The 14,097-nt window shown below is 44.9% G+C and overlaps 1 protein-coding gene across 22 annotated transcripts in view; it reads left to right on the top strand.

Moving 5' to 3' along the window:
- The window catches only part of Grip1 (glutamate receptor interacting protein 1), a 657,377-nt gene that overhangs the window by 596,253 nt on the left and 47,027 nt on the right, over nucleotides 1-14,097 (top strand). For all 22 annotated transcript variants that reach the window (XM_039079960.2, XM_039079965.2, XM_063264315.1 and 19 more), the window contains 3 exon segments: nucleotides 5,998-6,142; nucleotides 8,923-9,062; nucleotides 9,231-9,425. In XM_039079960.2, the coding sequence (XP_038935888.1) occupies nucleotides 5,998-6,142; nucleotides 8,923-9,062; nucleotides 9,231-9,425 (480 nt within the window).

The raw sequence follows: 14,097 nt of genomic DNA on the forward strand, positions 1-14,097 counted from the left end.
TCGAGGCTTTGCATTGTACCACCGCCCTTTTTGGTCTGCTAGACAGGCGGCTGCCTGTTCTCGCAATCTGTGGTTTTAGCCCTTTGCCTTCTTCATGGATTCTCATGTGTGTGAAAAAATGTGTCCAAGACTTTGCTTGCCTTATCTATGACGAATTCTCTCTGCTTAATGTATAATACAGTCTCATGCAAATTTAGCCATTACTTTGAGTCTAATCTGTTCTTCAGACATCTGGACTTTCTTATTTGTTTATGTTTTCAGCATATTTATTCATGTTTTTATCTATTTGGTCAAGCTATGTTATTTAAAGTAGCTTTACCGCTAAAACCTAGACCGGAGGGGAGCTATGAACTCCCCTATGAATCTTGGCTGTTATTTAAGCACTGAAAGACTCTGTCTCATGGTTGTTCTCTTGTGGTAATGGTACCCAAACTTGAGCACACCCGAGAGTCACACAGAGGACCACTCATAGGGCCTCCTGCACCCCTCCTCTGGAGTCTGTGGTTTCAGGTCTGATGATGACGAAGCCAGAGGTCCTGAAATGGTGCTTAAGACTTAGCAACGATCACTTTGGTAAAGAAGTTTAATTCCCCTCATAAACCTTCAACACCTCCTGTGAACACCCTCAGTACCCTGCTTTGAGGAAGCCAGGTAAAATCACTGAGAGCCCCAGGGCAGCTACAGGGAGGGATGCTTTCTTTTCTCAGGCTAGTCCAGCTCTGAGGAACCCAGCCATACTCCAAAACGAATTCCGTCATTGTTTTCCTCATTGAAGTGAACTTTGATTGACCTGTGCCTGTACGCCTTCCAAACACTGCATCCCGAATCCAAAGCTCCTATTTGGCCGTGGCAGCAGCTACCATTATGGATTCAAGCCAGGCAGTGCTCATTTTGTTAAACAGGCAGCACTCGAGGAGGCTGGGAGTAACATTCCAGATAAGTAACGCAGCGATTTTGCATCTGTTCTGTGGCCCCATTAATTTCCTTAACTAGAACTAAGCAGAACAGACAACTAGGCTGGCCCCTTTTCTGCCTTTTGCTAATAGTTGTAAGCCTGCTGTTGTCATATAAGAGCTGCTTATAATATCATTAACATCTGTTTGGGCCCTCTTTGAGCCTTGCTGGTGACGCTATATTACTACTCCGCCTTCGCAGAAAGTTTCTCTTTGTAGTTTAAGCTTCGAGCTGCTCCTTCCTGAGCTTTGAAAGAGAAAGCAGCTTAAAGGACAGAGTGGCTTGGAGAGCTTCCACCTCCAAAATGGTCTGAGAATGGCTTTCCAAATAGCCGTTACTGCCCTCCTCCTGCACAGCATGGCTATTCAGATGCCAGCTGGGCTAAAACCCAAAAGGGCAGATGGATTGGTAAGTTCAGCCTGTAGCTGAAGGTTCCAACACTCCAGGAACCTTGTAGGGAGGAAGTTTGGGGTTGACTGATCCCCCTAGTGGCCACCAAGGTCTTTGCTTCACATTCTAGATGAACTACACTGTCTCTGTGTCACCTGTCTTGAAGAATGCACACAGGATTGGCCTAAAGTGGACTGACACCTGAGCTGTTTCAGAGAGCTCTTCCTGGGGATCTGGCTGTATGCCAACAGTCATCGTCCTCTTGTGCTACTTTTGGGCATTTCTTGAATTCTCCTTCAGCCCAGACAGAGTTCTAGGGTGTGAGGACATGACTATAAAAGTGTGGTTTTAGGTGACTTTATTCTAATGAGAGAAATCCTTAAAAACAGAATGGGGGCTGGAGATGGGGCAGACGGGGGTGTTCCCATGGTGGAAAGGGCTTGCTCCTCTTCCAGAGGACCCAGTTTTAATTATCAGCCCCACGTGAAGACCCACAACCATCGGTAACCCCAGTTCCAGGTTATCATACAACCTTCTTCTGACTCCCTTGGGTACCAGGCATGCATGTAATACATCGATATATGTGCAGGCAAAACACTCCTATACATAAAGATAGATAGATGGATGGATGGACGGACAGATGGATGGATACATAGATAGATAGATGGATGGATAGATAGATGAATGAATGGATGGATGGGTAGACATTATACACACACACACACACACACACACACACACACACACACACACACACATATATATATATATATATATATATATATATATATATATATATATATATGAATTGAAAGCATATGCCAGAAAATGAATCTTGTCAAAAACTGGTCCTAGGGATGAAAGACTCTTAGGTACTATGTGTCGATAGCAGGTAAGCTTCCAAACCAGCTCTACCTGGCTGAATCTTATCCCTTAGCCTTTAATCACCCTCCTTCAAGAACACTTGAACTAATTTTTTTTCTCTTTGTTGGTTAGTGGGAGATCTGAAATGAGAAGCTGGAGAGTTGAGAAATACCAACATGGTACACAATAGTTCTGGGACATCCTAGAAACACACAAGCCAAACCCAACTGAAAGACCAGAAACTTCCTTGGAAAATAAAGCACATGAGACAAGTTTTGAAGCAGGAGAGATTTCCCAGGAGGACGGTGGGAAGAGATGGCTAAGAATAGGTTTCAGTCACTTAGGGCTGAGTTTTGAAGCTATTGCCACATAGTACATAAGAGTCTTTCCTCCCAGGGTTGGGGATTTAGCTCAGTGGTAGAGCGCTTGCCTAGGAAGCGCAAGGCCCTGGGTTCGGTCCCCAGCTCCGAAAAAAAGAACCAAAAAAAAAAAAAAAAAGAGTCTTTCATCCCAAGGACCAGGAGAATAGTGGGGACCCAGGGAGTAAAGTTTGTGAAGACCGGGGAATACCAAAGGCCTGGGCAAAGAGTTGTGAGCCCACCGGGAGAGAAGCCAAAGGCTAGGTTGAGATGGTAGAGGACAGTGTGGTCAGTTCTTGCAAAGTCTTATAATTTATTCAGGATTCGGGGAACCAAGAAAAGAAAAGGCTTCCCGTAAGATTGTGTTGGGGTAGTGTTTCAAAAATATACAGCGAAGAGAGGACAAAGCCTCACGAGTTGGCAATACTACTGGAAACACATATGAGAGGAGGATGAAGGCTGGGTCTTGTACAGGAAGGCCATCTAGAAGGAAACATTGCCGTGAGAGAAGGGGTTGGGGGCGAGGAGGGGAGAGAGAGGGAGGGGGAGGGGGAGAGGGAGAGAGGTGTGGAGGAGGGATAGAGAGGAAGAGAGGGAGAGAGATGGAGAGAGGAAGAGAGGGAGAGAGATGGAGAGAGGGAGAGAGAGGAAGAGAGAGGGGAGAAGGAGAGAGAGTTGGGGGAGGGAGAGAGAGATAGTGGGAGGGGGAGTGAGAGGGGAAGAAAGAGGGGGAGGGGAGAGGGAGGGGAGGTGGGGGAGAGGGAGAGAGAGAGGTGGGGGCAGAGAGAGAGAGAGAGAGAGAGAGAGAGAGAGAACCAAGCTGGGGCCTTCTTAAGGGCAAGTGACAGAGGAAAGCCTGGGCACCTTGCCTCATGACCATATGGGCTGAGTAGTTTAGGTAGGACTGTGTAAAGGCAGCTGCTGCCACCAATAGAAAGAGAGCAGACTAATTAAATGCCTATTCATTTGAGGCATCTACATAGGGATTTCTAGGAGTGTTAATTTTCTTAACCCTATTAGTAAAAACGTGCACAAAGACCTTTTTTTAATTACGAAATTAAAAGTCCATACAGAAAACAGAGAAACACTGCAAGGTACCATCTCGTGTAGCCCAGCAACCACAGAGGTTAGCTAGTTCCCAGTGTGATTTCTCCTCCCACTGGATTGTGTGGAGGGAGTCCCAGGCGTCCCATCCTGCAACAATAACAATATTGGTAAAGGAAGGTCTGTGGGGATGTAACCCAGTTAAGGATGCTAGCAGTGGTCTTAATATTATCGTGTATCTCAGCAGTGTCAGTGATTCCCAGAAATGTGGTATACATACATACATACATACATACATACATACATACCTATGAATATGTATGTGTGTGGAGCGAGAGAAAGAACAAAAAAGTGAGCAAAGAATGAGAGAGAGGGAGAAAAGGAGAAAGAGACAGAGAGAGAGAAAATCAAGAAGTGTTTTTTAAACAATTGGTCTAAATTAGGATCTTGAAGATCCACATTTTGCCTCTCCCACCATTTGAAGAATGTGGCCATAGTACAAGGTTACGGTTGTCTTGGTTTGTATCTAGTATCACATACTGATTGCCCAGTTGTTCTTTTACTGCCTACTTGGATGCTAATATAAAATGTAAGGCCCTGTAAGTGAGCCTGAAACATGGCTATCCTAACCCATCTACCCCATCCCCAATGGTACTCGCCCTTTTGTGACACAGGGAAGAACTAACTGGACAAGCTCTCTCCACTCCTCAACACAGCACGCAGGCCTGCGCCCAGGTTCACCTTCCTCCTGGTCTGTGTTTATTTCCATCTAGACTGAAGCTTCACCCAAAACTTCCCACAAACCCCTGGGTCTCTAGTGGTTTTCAAGTGTATTTCCCCAAATAGTATACTAACAGAAAACGTGGGCTTCAGGGCCTTATTTCTCTGAGCCATCCCCTGAGGCTTCTCCGTGGAGCCCCCAGTAGTCCATGATGGCCAGCCTGTTCACCACAATGTAAGCAGCAGCCTAGAAGAGACTTGGGAACCATCTCTCAGACCTCTTAGATGCGATGTGGAGGATCCGACTTGAGTCGGACATCGATTACTTTTATAACCTAAGACGTTCGTTGATTGTGGTTCTGCCTGCACTGTACGGTGGGACGTCTGTGCTTCCCAGTGTGGGGAGCTTGTGAGACCAGAAGTGGTGGCTACATTCCAGAGCTCCCAGGCTATGGCCGAGCATAAAGTAAATGCTGACAAGAGAAAGGACATTTCTGCCCGCACTACTCTACTGACCTTCCTTGCCGTTTGTGTTCACCCTAATTCCTCACTGCACACACAGATAATTGAATTGTTAACTCAAGCTTTTCTTTTTGTCCTTATTTTAGCATTTCATATCGTAAACGAACAGCTGCTTGCTGCAAAAAAATGTGCCTCCGTTAATACCTTACTGCATACAGTCCGACTGTAAAAACTGACTATTTTGTTCAAGTGGTTACCGGACCGTTTCATTGTATCCTGAGGTACAGAAATGAAACAGCTCCTTAACCATTCACAGCTCTCAGGCCAAGTGATAAAACAAATGTCAGGAACTTTAAACATGAGCAAATAAAATACTTTGAATCCTGAAGCTTCACGATGCAGCCCTAATGAAGCCATGACACCCACCATATCAAATGCGGCCTGTGACATCTTTCTGACAAACTTTTGGGGAGGAACAGAAACATCTTCCTTCTTAGCAATATTAAATGGCACCCAGAACACATGGCCATATGACAGCCTGGTCGAGGATCCCAAAACATATGAATAGTTTATGTTAGCTTTTTCTCTCTTTAGCAGAGAAAGCACTATTCAAAATTCTGCTACTGTGCCCTTGAATTGTTCAATGGTTCTAGGACACTGTCAGTGGGATGATATGAAATATATCCTAAAATTCCTGGTATTATCTTCAGGATAATCTGACTTCCAACTAAACAGGAGTTATCATTGTATCCAAACCTGAGCAAATCCAGCTTTCCTGTATTGAGAACCGGATTGTAAAACACAGAAACAGAAAACTTTCTGAGACACTGCATGGTATTCTCATTCTATATCATCTGCTAAGTTCTGTGTTTATTACGTGGGCATTAATCACATACTTAGCAAAACAAATTGCTGGTCAAGCACTACCCAAGGCCAAGGCCAAGGCAGAACGTGAGGTTTCTGTGGCCATAGTTAGTCGGACCACCCACTGCTTAAGCATGAATGTTCCCTGCACACAGGACAGCATCATCCCTGAGTTAGAATGTAAAATCCTATCAAGGAAACACTACTTCCCGACATCATCATTTTCTGAGCCATAACGTTGCAGAGCAAAGTGGTGGATTTCCTGCTCTATGGGGGAATAGACGCATCGCTCTTTCTTTTTCCAATGAAACCAATTGCTATTCCTTGGCACTTATTGCAGATGAGCAAGAGAGTTCCGGGGCGATTATTTACACGGTGGAGCTGAAGCGCTATGGGGGGCCCCTTGGCATCACCATTTCTGGAACGGAAGAGCCCTTTGATCCTATTATCATCTCGAGCCTCACTAAAGGGGGATTAGCTGAAAGGTAAAAATGGAAGGGGCTGCTGTAGTTCCCGGTGTCTGAGGGGTTTACTCCCTCACAGCCACGTGAACCACGCTCCCTTTCCTAGCTGTTTTATCTGTTGACTTTTAAATCTGCACAGAGGATTGATTTTAGAGCTTGGGAACTCTCCGGCAGAGCTCAGACTTGACATTGAAGGGCGTCGCATAGGCAGGAAAAAGATGCCACGGCTTAGCATGGATATTATTCTCAAAAAAAAAAAATGAGTTAAGAGAGCACGGTCGACTACAGGTAGATTTATACTGTGTCCATTTTGAGAAGAGGACGCGGCCGTTGAGGGAGGTTAAAAGGCTTGTCCAAATCAATCCTGCAAACATTTGCTGAGCTTTCTGTTGCCTGACAGGTATTGTAGTAAGCTTCTATGTATGTGGGAGAGGATAATAAAAGCTTGGTCCTCAGAGGCTGTGCTAACAGGGTGTAGTGACCCTCTCAATAGTATCTCCTGTGCGTGTCCATTTGTTCTTTGGCAGTGATGCACACCCCGCACATGCTCTCCGCCCTCCACTGAACTGCACTTTTTTCCCTGAGACATGTTGCTTGGGCACACAGCAGACTCTCTAACTAGATCTATTTTCCAGTGACTTAGCTGGAGAATTCTCAGGCATGTCATTGAGGCTGACACTTGATGACAGCAGTTACAAGATAGAGATGTAGCACTGCGGAATTTTCAGAGCCACAAGGTACCTTGCTTAGAAATAGGCTCACTTGACACTTCTGTCTGCCAGATGAGGAGGCTGAGGCAGCTCAGGCAGGGCTACTCGACTAGGATTTAACATTCTGATTTTAGCTGAGACGCCTGGGAGAGGGTCTCTTCGGGCATCCTCCTGTCCTAGTTATCGGTGTGAGACAACAAAGGATTCTGCAAAGTGGTTCATTACAGCTGGGTCTTACAAGCTACGTCATTCTTGAACTAATCCTCTTTATGACAGAAGAGATCTTATTCAGAGAAAACGTTCGTAATTCCAGACGCAGTGGTAGACAGGTTAAGCAGTCCGTACTACCTCTGCCAGACTTCTGCCCAGCACAACTGCCACTGCCCTAGAACAAGCTGTGGTCAAAGCACTCAGTCTGTAACAAGCCTGTAAACAGGGCGAATTCCTCTAGTATCTGAATTCAAAGATCCAGTTCTGCCAAGGCCTGAGTTTCATGCTTCAGCTTAGCATCTTCATCTCAGGGTGAAGATCTCAGCCATTGCAATCCCAATCATCCTTGGCATCCTCCGGCCCCTTCCAGTGCTCCCCAACAATGGCAGATAAAGTAAACTTCAAAATGGAACATCCCAGTAGGCTCATTCACATTGGATGAGGATATAAAAGATGTAGAGGTTAAAGATGCTGTTTATCAGTGTATTAATCCGTAAATTCACGTCTCTTCTGGAGCCAGGGAGAGTGGTCCACTAGAAAAGTGCCTGATGCACAAGCATAAGGACCTGAGTGCATCCCAGGCACCACATAAAAATCAGGCGCACAAGTGAGCACCCGTCACCACAACACGGGGCGCTAAGACAGAAGGACCCCAAGAGCTCAGTGGTGAGCCGGCTTAGCCAAATCAATGAGCTCCAGACTCAGCGATAAACCATGCCTTCAAAACTAATCAATAGATAGGTAGGTAGGTCAGTTGATGGATGAAAAGATAGATTAGATAGATAATAGGTAGATAGATGATAGATAGATAGATAGATAGATAGATAGATAATAAATAGTAGATAGATTATAAATAGATTGTAGATAGATAGATCTATAGATAGATAGATAGATAGATAGATAGATAGATAGATAGATAGATAGATAGATAGATAATAGGTACTAGATAAATTATAGATAGATAGGTAGGTAGATAGATGATTGATAGATGGACAGACTGACAGACAGACAGACAGATATGGTAGAGGATGATTGAGAGAGACCTAGTGTTGACTTCTGACATCAACATGCCCACACACACATGTATAGGCATAGACATAAACATATATTTTATACATGACACACACAATATTAATACATGGAGTGGTATGCTTTCTTTATCCACACGTTGGTCCAAGCTCTTACACACGTTTTCTCATCTCATCCTCAGGACTTCCCTGGGAGATGATTGCTCCCATCCTATTGGTGAGGAACTGATATCCAGAGAGGCTGAAATAAGGCCACCATGTCACAACTGACCTGGTGGGTGACAGAGATGGCCTTTCCCAGCACCTTCTAAGCCTTCTGTCCAGCCTTTTTCAGCTCTTAGAATCAGACCAGGGCTGTTGCTGCACCTGTCCTAGTCTATGTCTCCAACTCTTGAGTCTGTCTTACAGCGAGCTGAGCACCATTTTTTAGTAAACATTTTAAATCTGTAGGAATGAGAATGTTGCCCGCTTTACATGGCCACCTTTGTTGTTCAACATAGTTCTTTCCCGAGGACCTGTAAGGAGTTGGCCAAATGACTCAGCTTTCTTGGAGTTAAAAAAAAATCAAGGTTCATTCTCAAAACTAATTAAAATGCTTTTTCTTATTTTATTGGAAACTAAAAACTAATTTGCCATAGATGCAGGTTACAACATTTCCCAAAAGAAAGCTAGAAGTGAATTTTTGAGACCCTGCCAAGTCTTTATTGTTATTAATGTGCAGGTATATCAAGAAATTTACCCCAAGAAGCCTACAGGGATTGTATTACCTCCCCTCCCCTGTCTGGTGTATCTGCCTCCCCTCCCCTGTCTGGTGTGTCTGCCTTCTCTGCCACTTCTCTGTCTGTTGTTCCAGGACTGGAGCGATCCACATCGGAGATCGAATCCTAGCCATCAATAGCAGTAGCTTGAAGGGGAAGCCTCTGAGTGAAGCCATCCACTTGCTACAGATGGCGGGAGAGACTGTCACCCTGAAAATTAAGAAGCAGACAGATGGTGAGTGGAGCGACAGTCCCAGTTAAGAGTTCCCAGCGCATTTTCTTCTCTAAAACAGTGTGCAGTGTCTGTGTGTGTTTCTAGGGAAATGGCCCTTCAGCTACCATATCCAGGGATCTTTTCTTGTGAATTCACACTGATGTATACCCTCTTTCCCTGTCTGTAAAGCTCAACCTGCCTCAAGTCCCAAGAAGCTGCCCATCCCCAGCCACTCAAGTGACCTAGGAGATGGTGAGGAGGACCCCTCCCCAATACAAAGGCCTGGCAAGCTCTCTGACGTGTACCCCTCCACAGTACCCAGCGTGGACAGTGCTGTGGACTCCTGGGACGGATCTGGAATAGATGCCAGCTATGGGAGTCAAGGTATGGAAGATTCTGTTCCACATGCAGAATGTCTTCACATGACCCATCCTGACTGTGTCGACAGTGAACAAACTGAGCCCCTCCACCTACCACCCTAGAATCCTCTCCTTCCTGTAAGCTGTGGGCATTTCTCATACACTGACAGGATACTGATGCCCACATGTTCAATGCAGAAAGCTCAGGGAGCCATGAGGCAGACTCTGTAGTAAAGCAGTTTAATGGAGACCATCATAGTGTCGTATTTCTTAGCAAGCATTCCACAAAGATGGGCAGGGAGTTGTCTGAAACTTGTAACAATAGAGTCACCAATGACTAGCAACCCCACTGATTCTTGGGCATGCCTGGCTTGAATAAAACCTGAAGTTTTCCTTAGTACTCATTGTTAGGGAGTTCTAACTGTGTGATATGTGAAGGTATGTCATAAATGCGTCTTCCCAGACATGGTTCTGACATCCATCACACAAACAGCTTGGAGAGCAGGTTTGAGCGAGGGTAACTTGATAACAGTGCTTTCTCAGGGTTTCACTGCTGTGAACAGACACCATGACCAAGGCAAGTCTTATAAGGACAACATTTAATTGGTGCTGGCTTACAGGTTCAGAGGTTCAGTCAATTATCATCAAGGCAGGGGTATGGCAGCATCCAGGCAGGCATGGTGCGGGAGGAGCTGAGAGATCTACATCTTCATCTGAAGGCTGCTAGTGGAAGATAGCTAGGATGAGGGTCTTAAGCCAATACCCACGGTGACACAGCAGGCCACACCTCCTTATAGTGCCACTCCTGGGCCAAGTATATACAAACCATCACACCTAGTTGACTACCCTTTAGGAGAGTGCACATCCAGCTGCCTCTCATCCTGGTTTTCATATTTCCTTTTATTCACCCTGCCTTTGTTGTTTCACACTCTGTCAAGTCCTAGAGAGGTGGGGAAAGAAATCAAAAGGACATATCATATTAACTTCTCAAGTTATTACATAGTCATGGTACTGGAATTTGATGGAGAAAATGTGTCGAAAGTCTCAAGTGAAGCTAAGGATCGATTGTATTGCATTGCTTCATGGTGTGTCAGATGTGTGCACACAGATGCGGAAGTCTAGAGGTGTCAGATCTCTGGAGCTAGAGCAACAGGCCCGATGAGGGTGATGGGTACCAAACCCAGGTCCTCTACTGAGCCAGCTCTCCAGCCCTCACCATACATATAATTCCACCTTTCATCATCTGTCAATTCTTCCAAGTGGTAATACCATGTGACAGCTAGCCACAGCATCAACGTCATATTTTTATTGCCTGAAAATTACTGGGCATAAGGGATGTCAGATAAAGGACCCTACTCAAGATTCATCAAAGTAAATAATAAATTTATTAATGGGTGTATTGGTTTATTCTTTCTACTGATGGGGAAACTTTTTACACATTTTTTTGTGGGAAAACTATCAATATTAATGAGTTCCACCTCCCTAAGGTGGCACATCAGAACTCCGCTATCCCAGCTTTTGGCATCCTAAGACTGGGACTGTGATCAGCATGTGAGATATATGGTCTGAGCTTTCTGAGTAAGAGAGGAAAAGCTGCTTCTGAAGCATTTCAAAACCTTGAAGAGTAGTCACAAAAAGACTAAACTGCACTGACACATTAAAGTCTTCATAAGGCTGGAGAAACTAAGAGATAGTTAGAGCTGGCAGAGTTAAAATAGTTTGAAGACACAATAATGGGTAGACAGCTTAAGAGTCACTAAACATGTTCACCTGACATCTCTCATGTGATTCCCCTAAGGAAGCTTCAAGTTGATGCTCACTGCTGGTCATGGGTGCAGGTGTGAGGGGAGAACCCAGAAGCCAGCTAATCTGACATCCAGTGTGGTCCTTGGGGCTGTGTCTAACATCGCTGAGTGGGGGCATGTTGTGTGTCCTTGAATACCGACCTGACAGGCTCTCTCTGCCTGCCCTCCCTCCCCAGCAGCTCTGACAGCTCAGAAGTCCTGATGTGTAGAGCTGAAATCTGCCCTGCCCTTGGCTTCTGTCTGTTTTTCCTAGCTACACCCTCAAGGTGAATCAGAGCCGGCTCCAGCAGATGCTGGGAGACGTTATCGCTTCTCTTTTTAAGTCTTTCCTCCTGCAAGCAAAATAGCTTGATTCCTTCAACTGCTCCCCCACCTAACCTATTTTTGAGCCTCCTCACTGGCCTATGACTCTTTCTTCTCAATATGTCCAAGTTTAACTCTTTGTTTACTCGAGCAGTCTTCAGCTGACTGATGGCTCAGGCCATGGCAAGCTTGTGACTGTTTGGGATTGATCTTTTTGTCATTGGCCTTTTACAAGTAAAGCATAAAATCAGTTACTTTCCTCGTATTAATAATTGTCGTGTTCTGACATGTAGCTAGTCTTTCCGCCTCTCTGTTCTATCCCAGGAAGCCTTCACACAGTCTGTCTCCTTCAAGCCTGTAGCTGCCCCAGTTTTTTTGAAGCCCACGATGCAAAAGAATCAATGATTCGAGTAACCACGTTCCTTATTGTTCCTGATACCTCACTAAAATGTCCCACTTACTCATTGAATAGATAGTTAAGGTCCAGGATAGTTAAAGTCAACAGGATGAGGTCTCTGTTCTGATAGAAGGGCCCAGCAGTTCACAAGTAAACTACTACCAACAACAGTAAATATTGCTTAATGGGAAAGGAAATGGGATGGAATGACCAAAGATGATGAAGAAAAAACAGGAAGATGTATAGGACGAGTTAGAGTGAGGGAATCTTGATTTTACTGAGTGGCTCGGAATACAGACTTCTCATCTCTAGGGTGACTTCCTCCTCTCCCATTCTCTGATGCCCCAAGCCGGTCTCCTTTATCCAGATTTGAATCTTTGGGCCCTTGGGTCTTAATTATTCCTTCTTCTAACGGACGAAACCCTGACAGTTATACTTAGATATAGCAAAAGTCAATAGAAAAGGAGACAACAAATTGTCACTTCCTGAACCCTCACCCTCAGGGAAATTGATGCCCTCAGGGTCTCTGCAGTTCTTGTCTCCCAACTGAGGTAGCCATATTTCTGTTTGTTTGAGGTCACTGTTAACATTTGTGCTTTCTCTAGAGGTACCCTTTTTAAATTCACGCTTAAATATATTTACATATAATTAACTAATCTCTGGATTAATTCTCTTTTTTTCAGTTTCTAAACACATTCCCAATGTATATTCCTTAATACATGTGTGTCCTAGTTCTTCCATAATTAGATTATTAGTGGTTTTGTTTAATTTTTCCCCAGAAATTGTCAGTTGTGTTGATTTATTATTTGCACTCTGGGTCTTAAACACAAAATTTGGCCTTGAGTTCAACTATTTTATTCAGTCTCTTGGATTTCATTCCTCTTCTGGCTGGACTTGGGTGCGTCATCCACATAGTATTCGTACAGGTGGCAAGAGTCAGTAACAGACGCCAAGGTGCCCAGTCAGAGCCCCAAGGTGCCCAGTCAGAGCCCATCTTTCTGAAGACTTAGTAACAGAATGCAAACCACTAGGCTGCTAGCATGAACTCACCCACCCTCCTGGACTGGCGTTTCCAACCTTCTTCTGTTTACGCTTGGATCTCCACGTGCTCAGAGATCACCTCCATCAACTTGTCCAGTTTCCACTGAGTTCTGGCATTTCCTCTCTGATCTTTAGTTTTACAGAAGACAACTTTGGCTTTGTCTAGTTTTTAATTTTTTGATGTTCTATTTGGTCACCTTCAGGATTTGTTCCATGGAAGGCTTTTTCTACTCTACCTTGTTTCCATCCCTCCCTCTCCATCTCCCTCTCTTGTTTCCTCCCCAACTTCCTTCCTGCCCCCAGCTATTCTTTTGATATAGATTTTGCATACAGCTTATTCCCACCCTTTAAAAAATTGTCACTCGTCACTCCAGTGAGAGAATCCCCCATGAGCTGGAGGTTCTTTCGTGCTCTGAGCGAGCTTCAAGTTCCCATTGTGTTCTAGGCTAGCTTGTTAGCTGCTCCACACTGTTAATGGGAGTGGGGCTGGGAGGGGTTAAGGGAGAGCAGAGGTTGCTCAGCTCACCAGGCAGAATTGTTTGCCCTCTCCCAGTCCACCTGACTTAGCCCCGGTGATTGACAGAGTCCAGGGTGTTTGCTGGCACCCTGGCAACCATTGCTGCTTTGCCTCTGCTGTGTGGTCTCTGCTTTGACTGAGTGGGTCTCTGCAAGTCTCTGGCCAGACAAGTCTTCTCTCAGCTACTTGCCAACACACACACACACACACACACACACACACACACACACCACCCAATTTGCGTGTGACTCTCACAGAATTTGCCAATTTTCCTCACATATTTTGGCTTGAGATTATAGACCTGTTACAGCCTTATTGGAGACAGAGCTGGACCTGGTGATTTGTCCTCCCCCTCAGAGGCGATTTCTGAAGGCAGAAATAGCTTTCCTTGCTCTGCCATTTTTTCTAAGCAGCGTTCATCCAGACCCGTAAGCCATTTATTGGCAAGAACGATTACAAACAACTGCACAGGCACGTGATTTGATTTTCCTAGTCTTAAGAAAATAGTGTTTCTGGGAAACAAATCTGGTCAAGATTATCTGGCTATACTAAAACTGGTTTCCAAAATTATGAGTAACAGCAAGACGGACAACCCCAAATTATAGATTCAAGGAGGAAATTCCCAGAAGAGCAT

The sequence above is a fragment of the Rattus norvegicus genome, chromosome 7 (genome assembly GCF_036323735.1).
Source record: "Rattus norvegicus strain BN/NHsdMcwi chromosome 7, GRCr8, whole genome shotgun sequence".
In the NCBI taxonomy this organism is placed as follows: domain Eukaryota; kingdom Metazoa; phylum Chordata; class Mammalia; order Rodentia; family Muridae; genus Rattus; species Rattus norvegicus.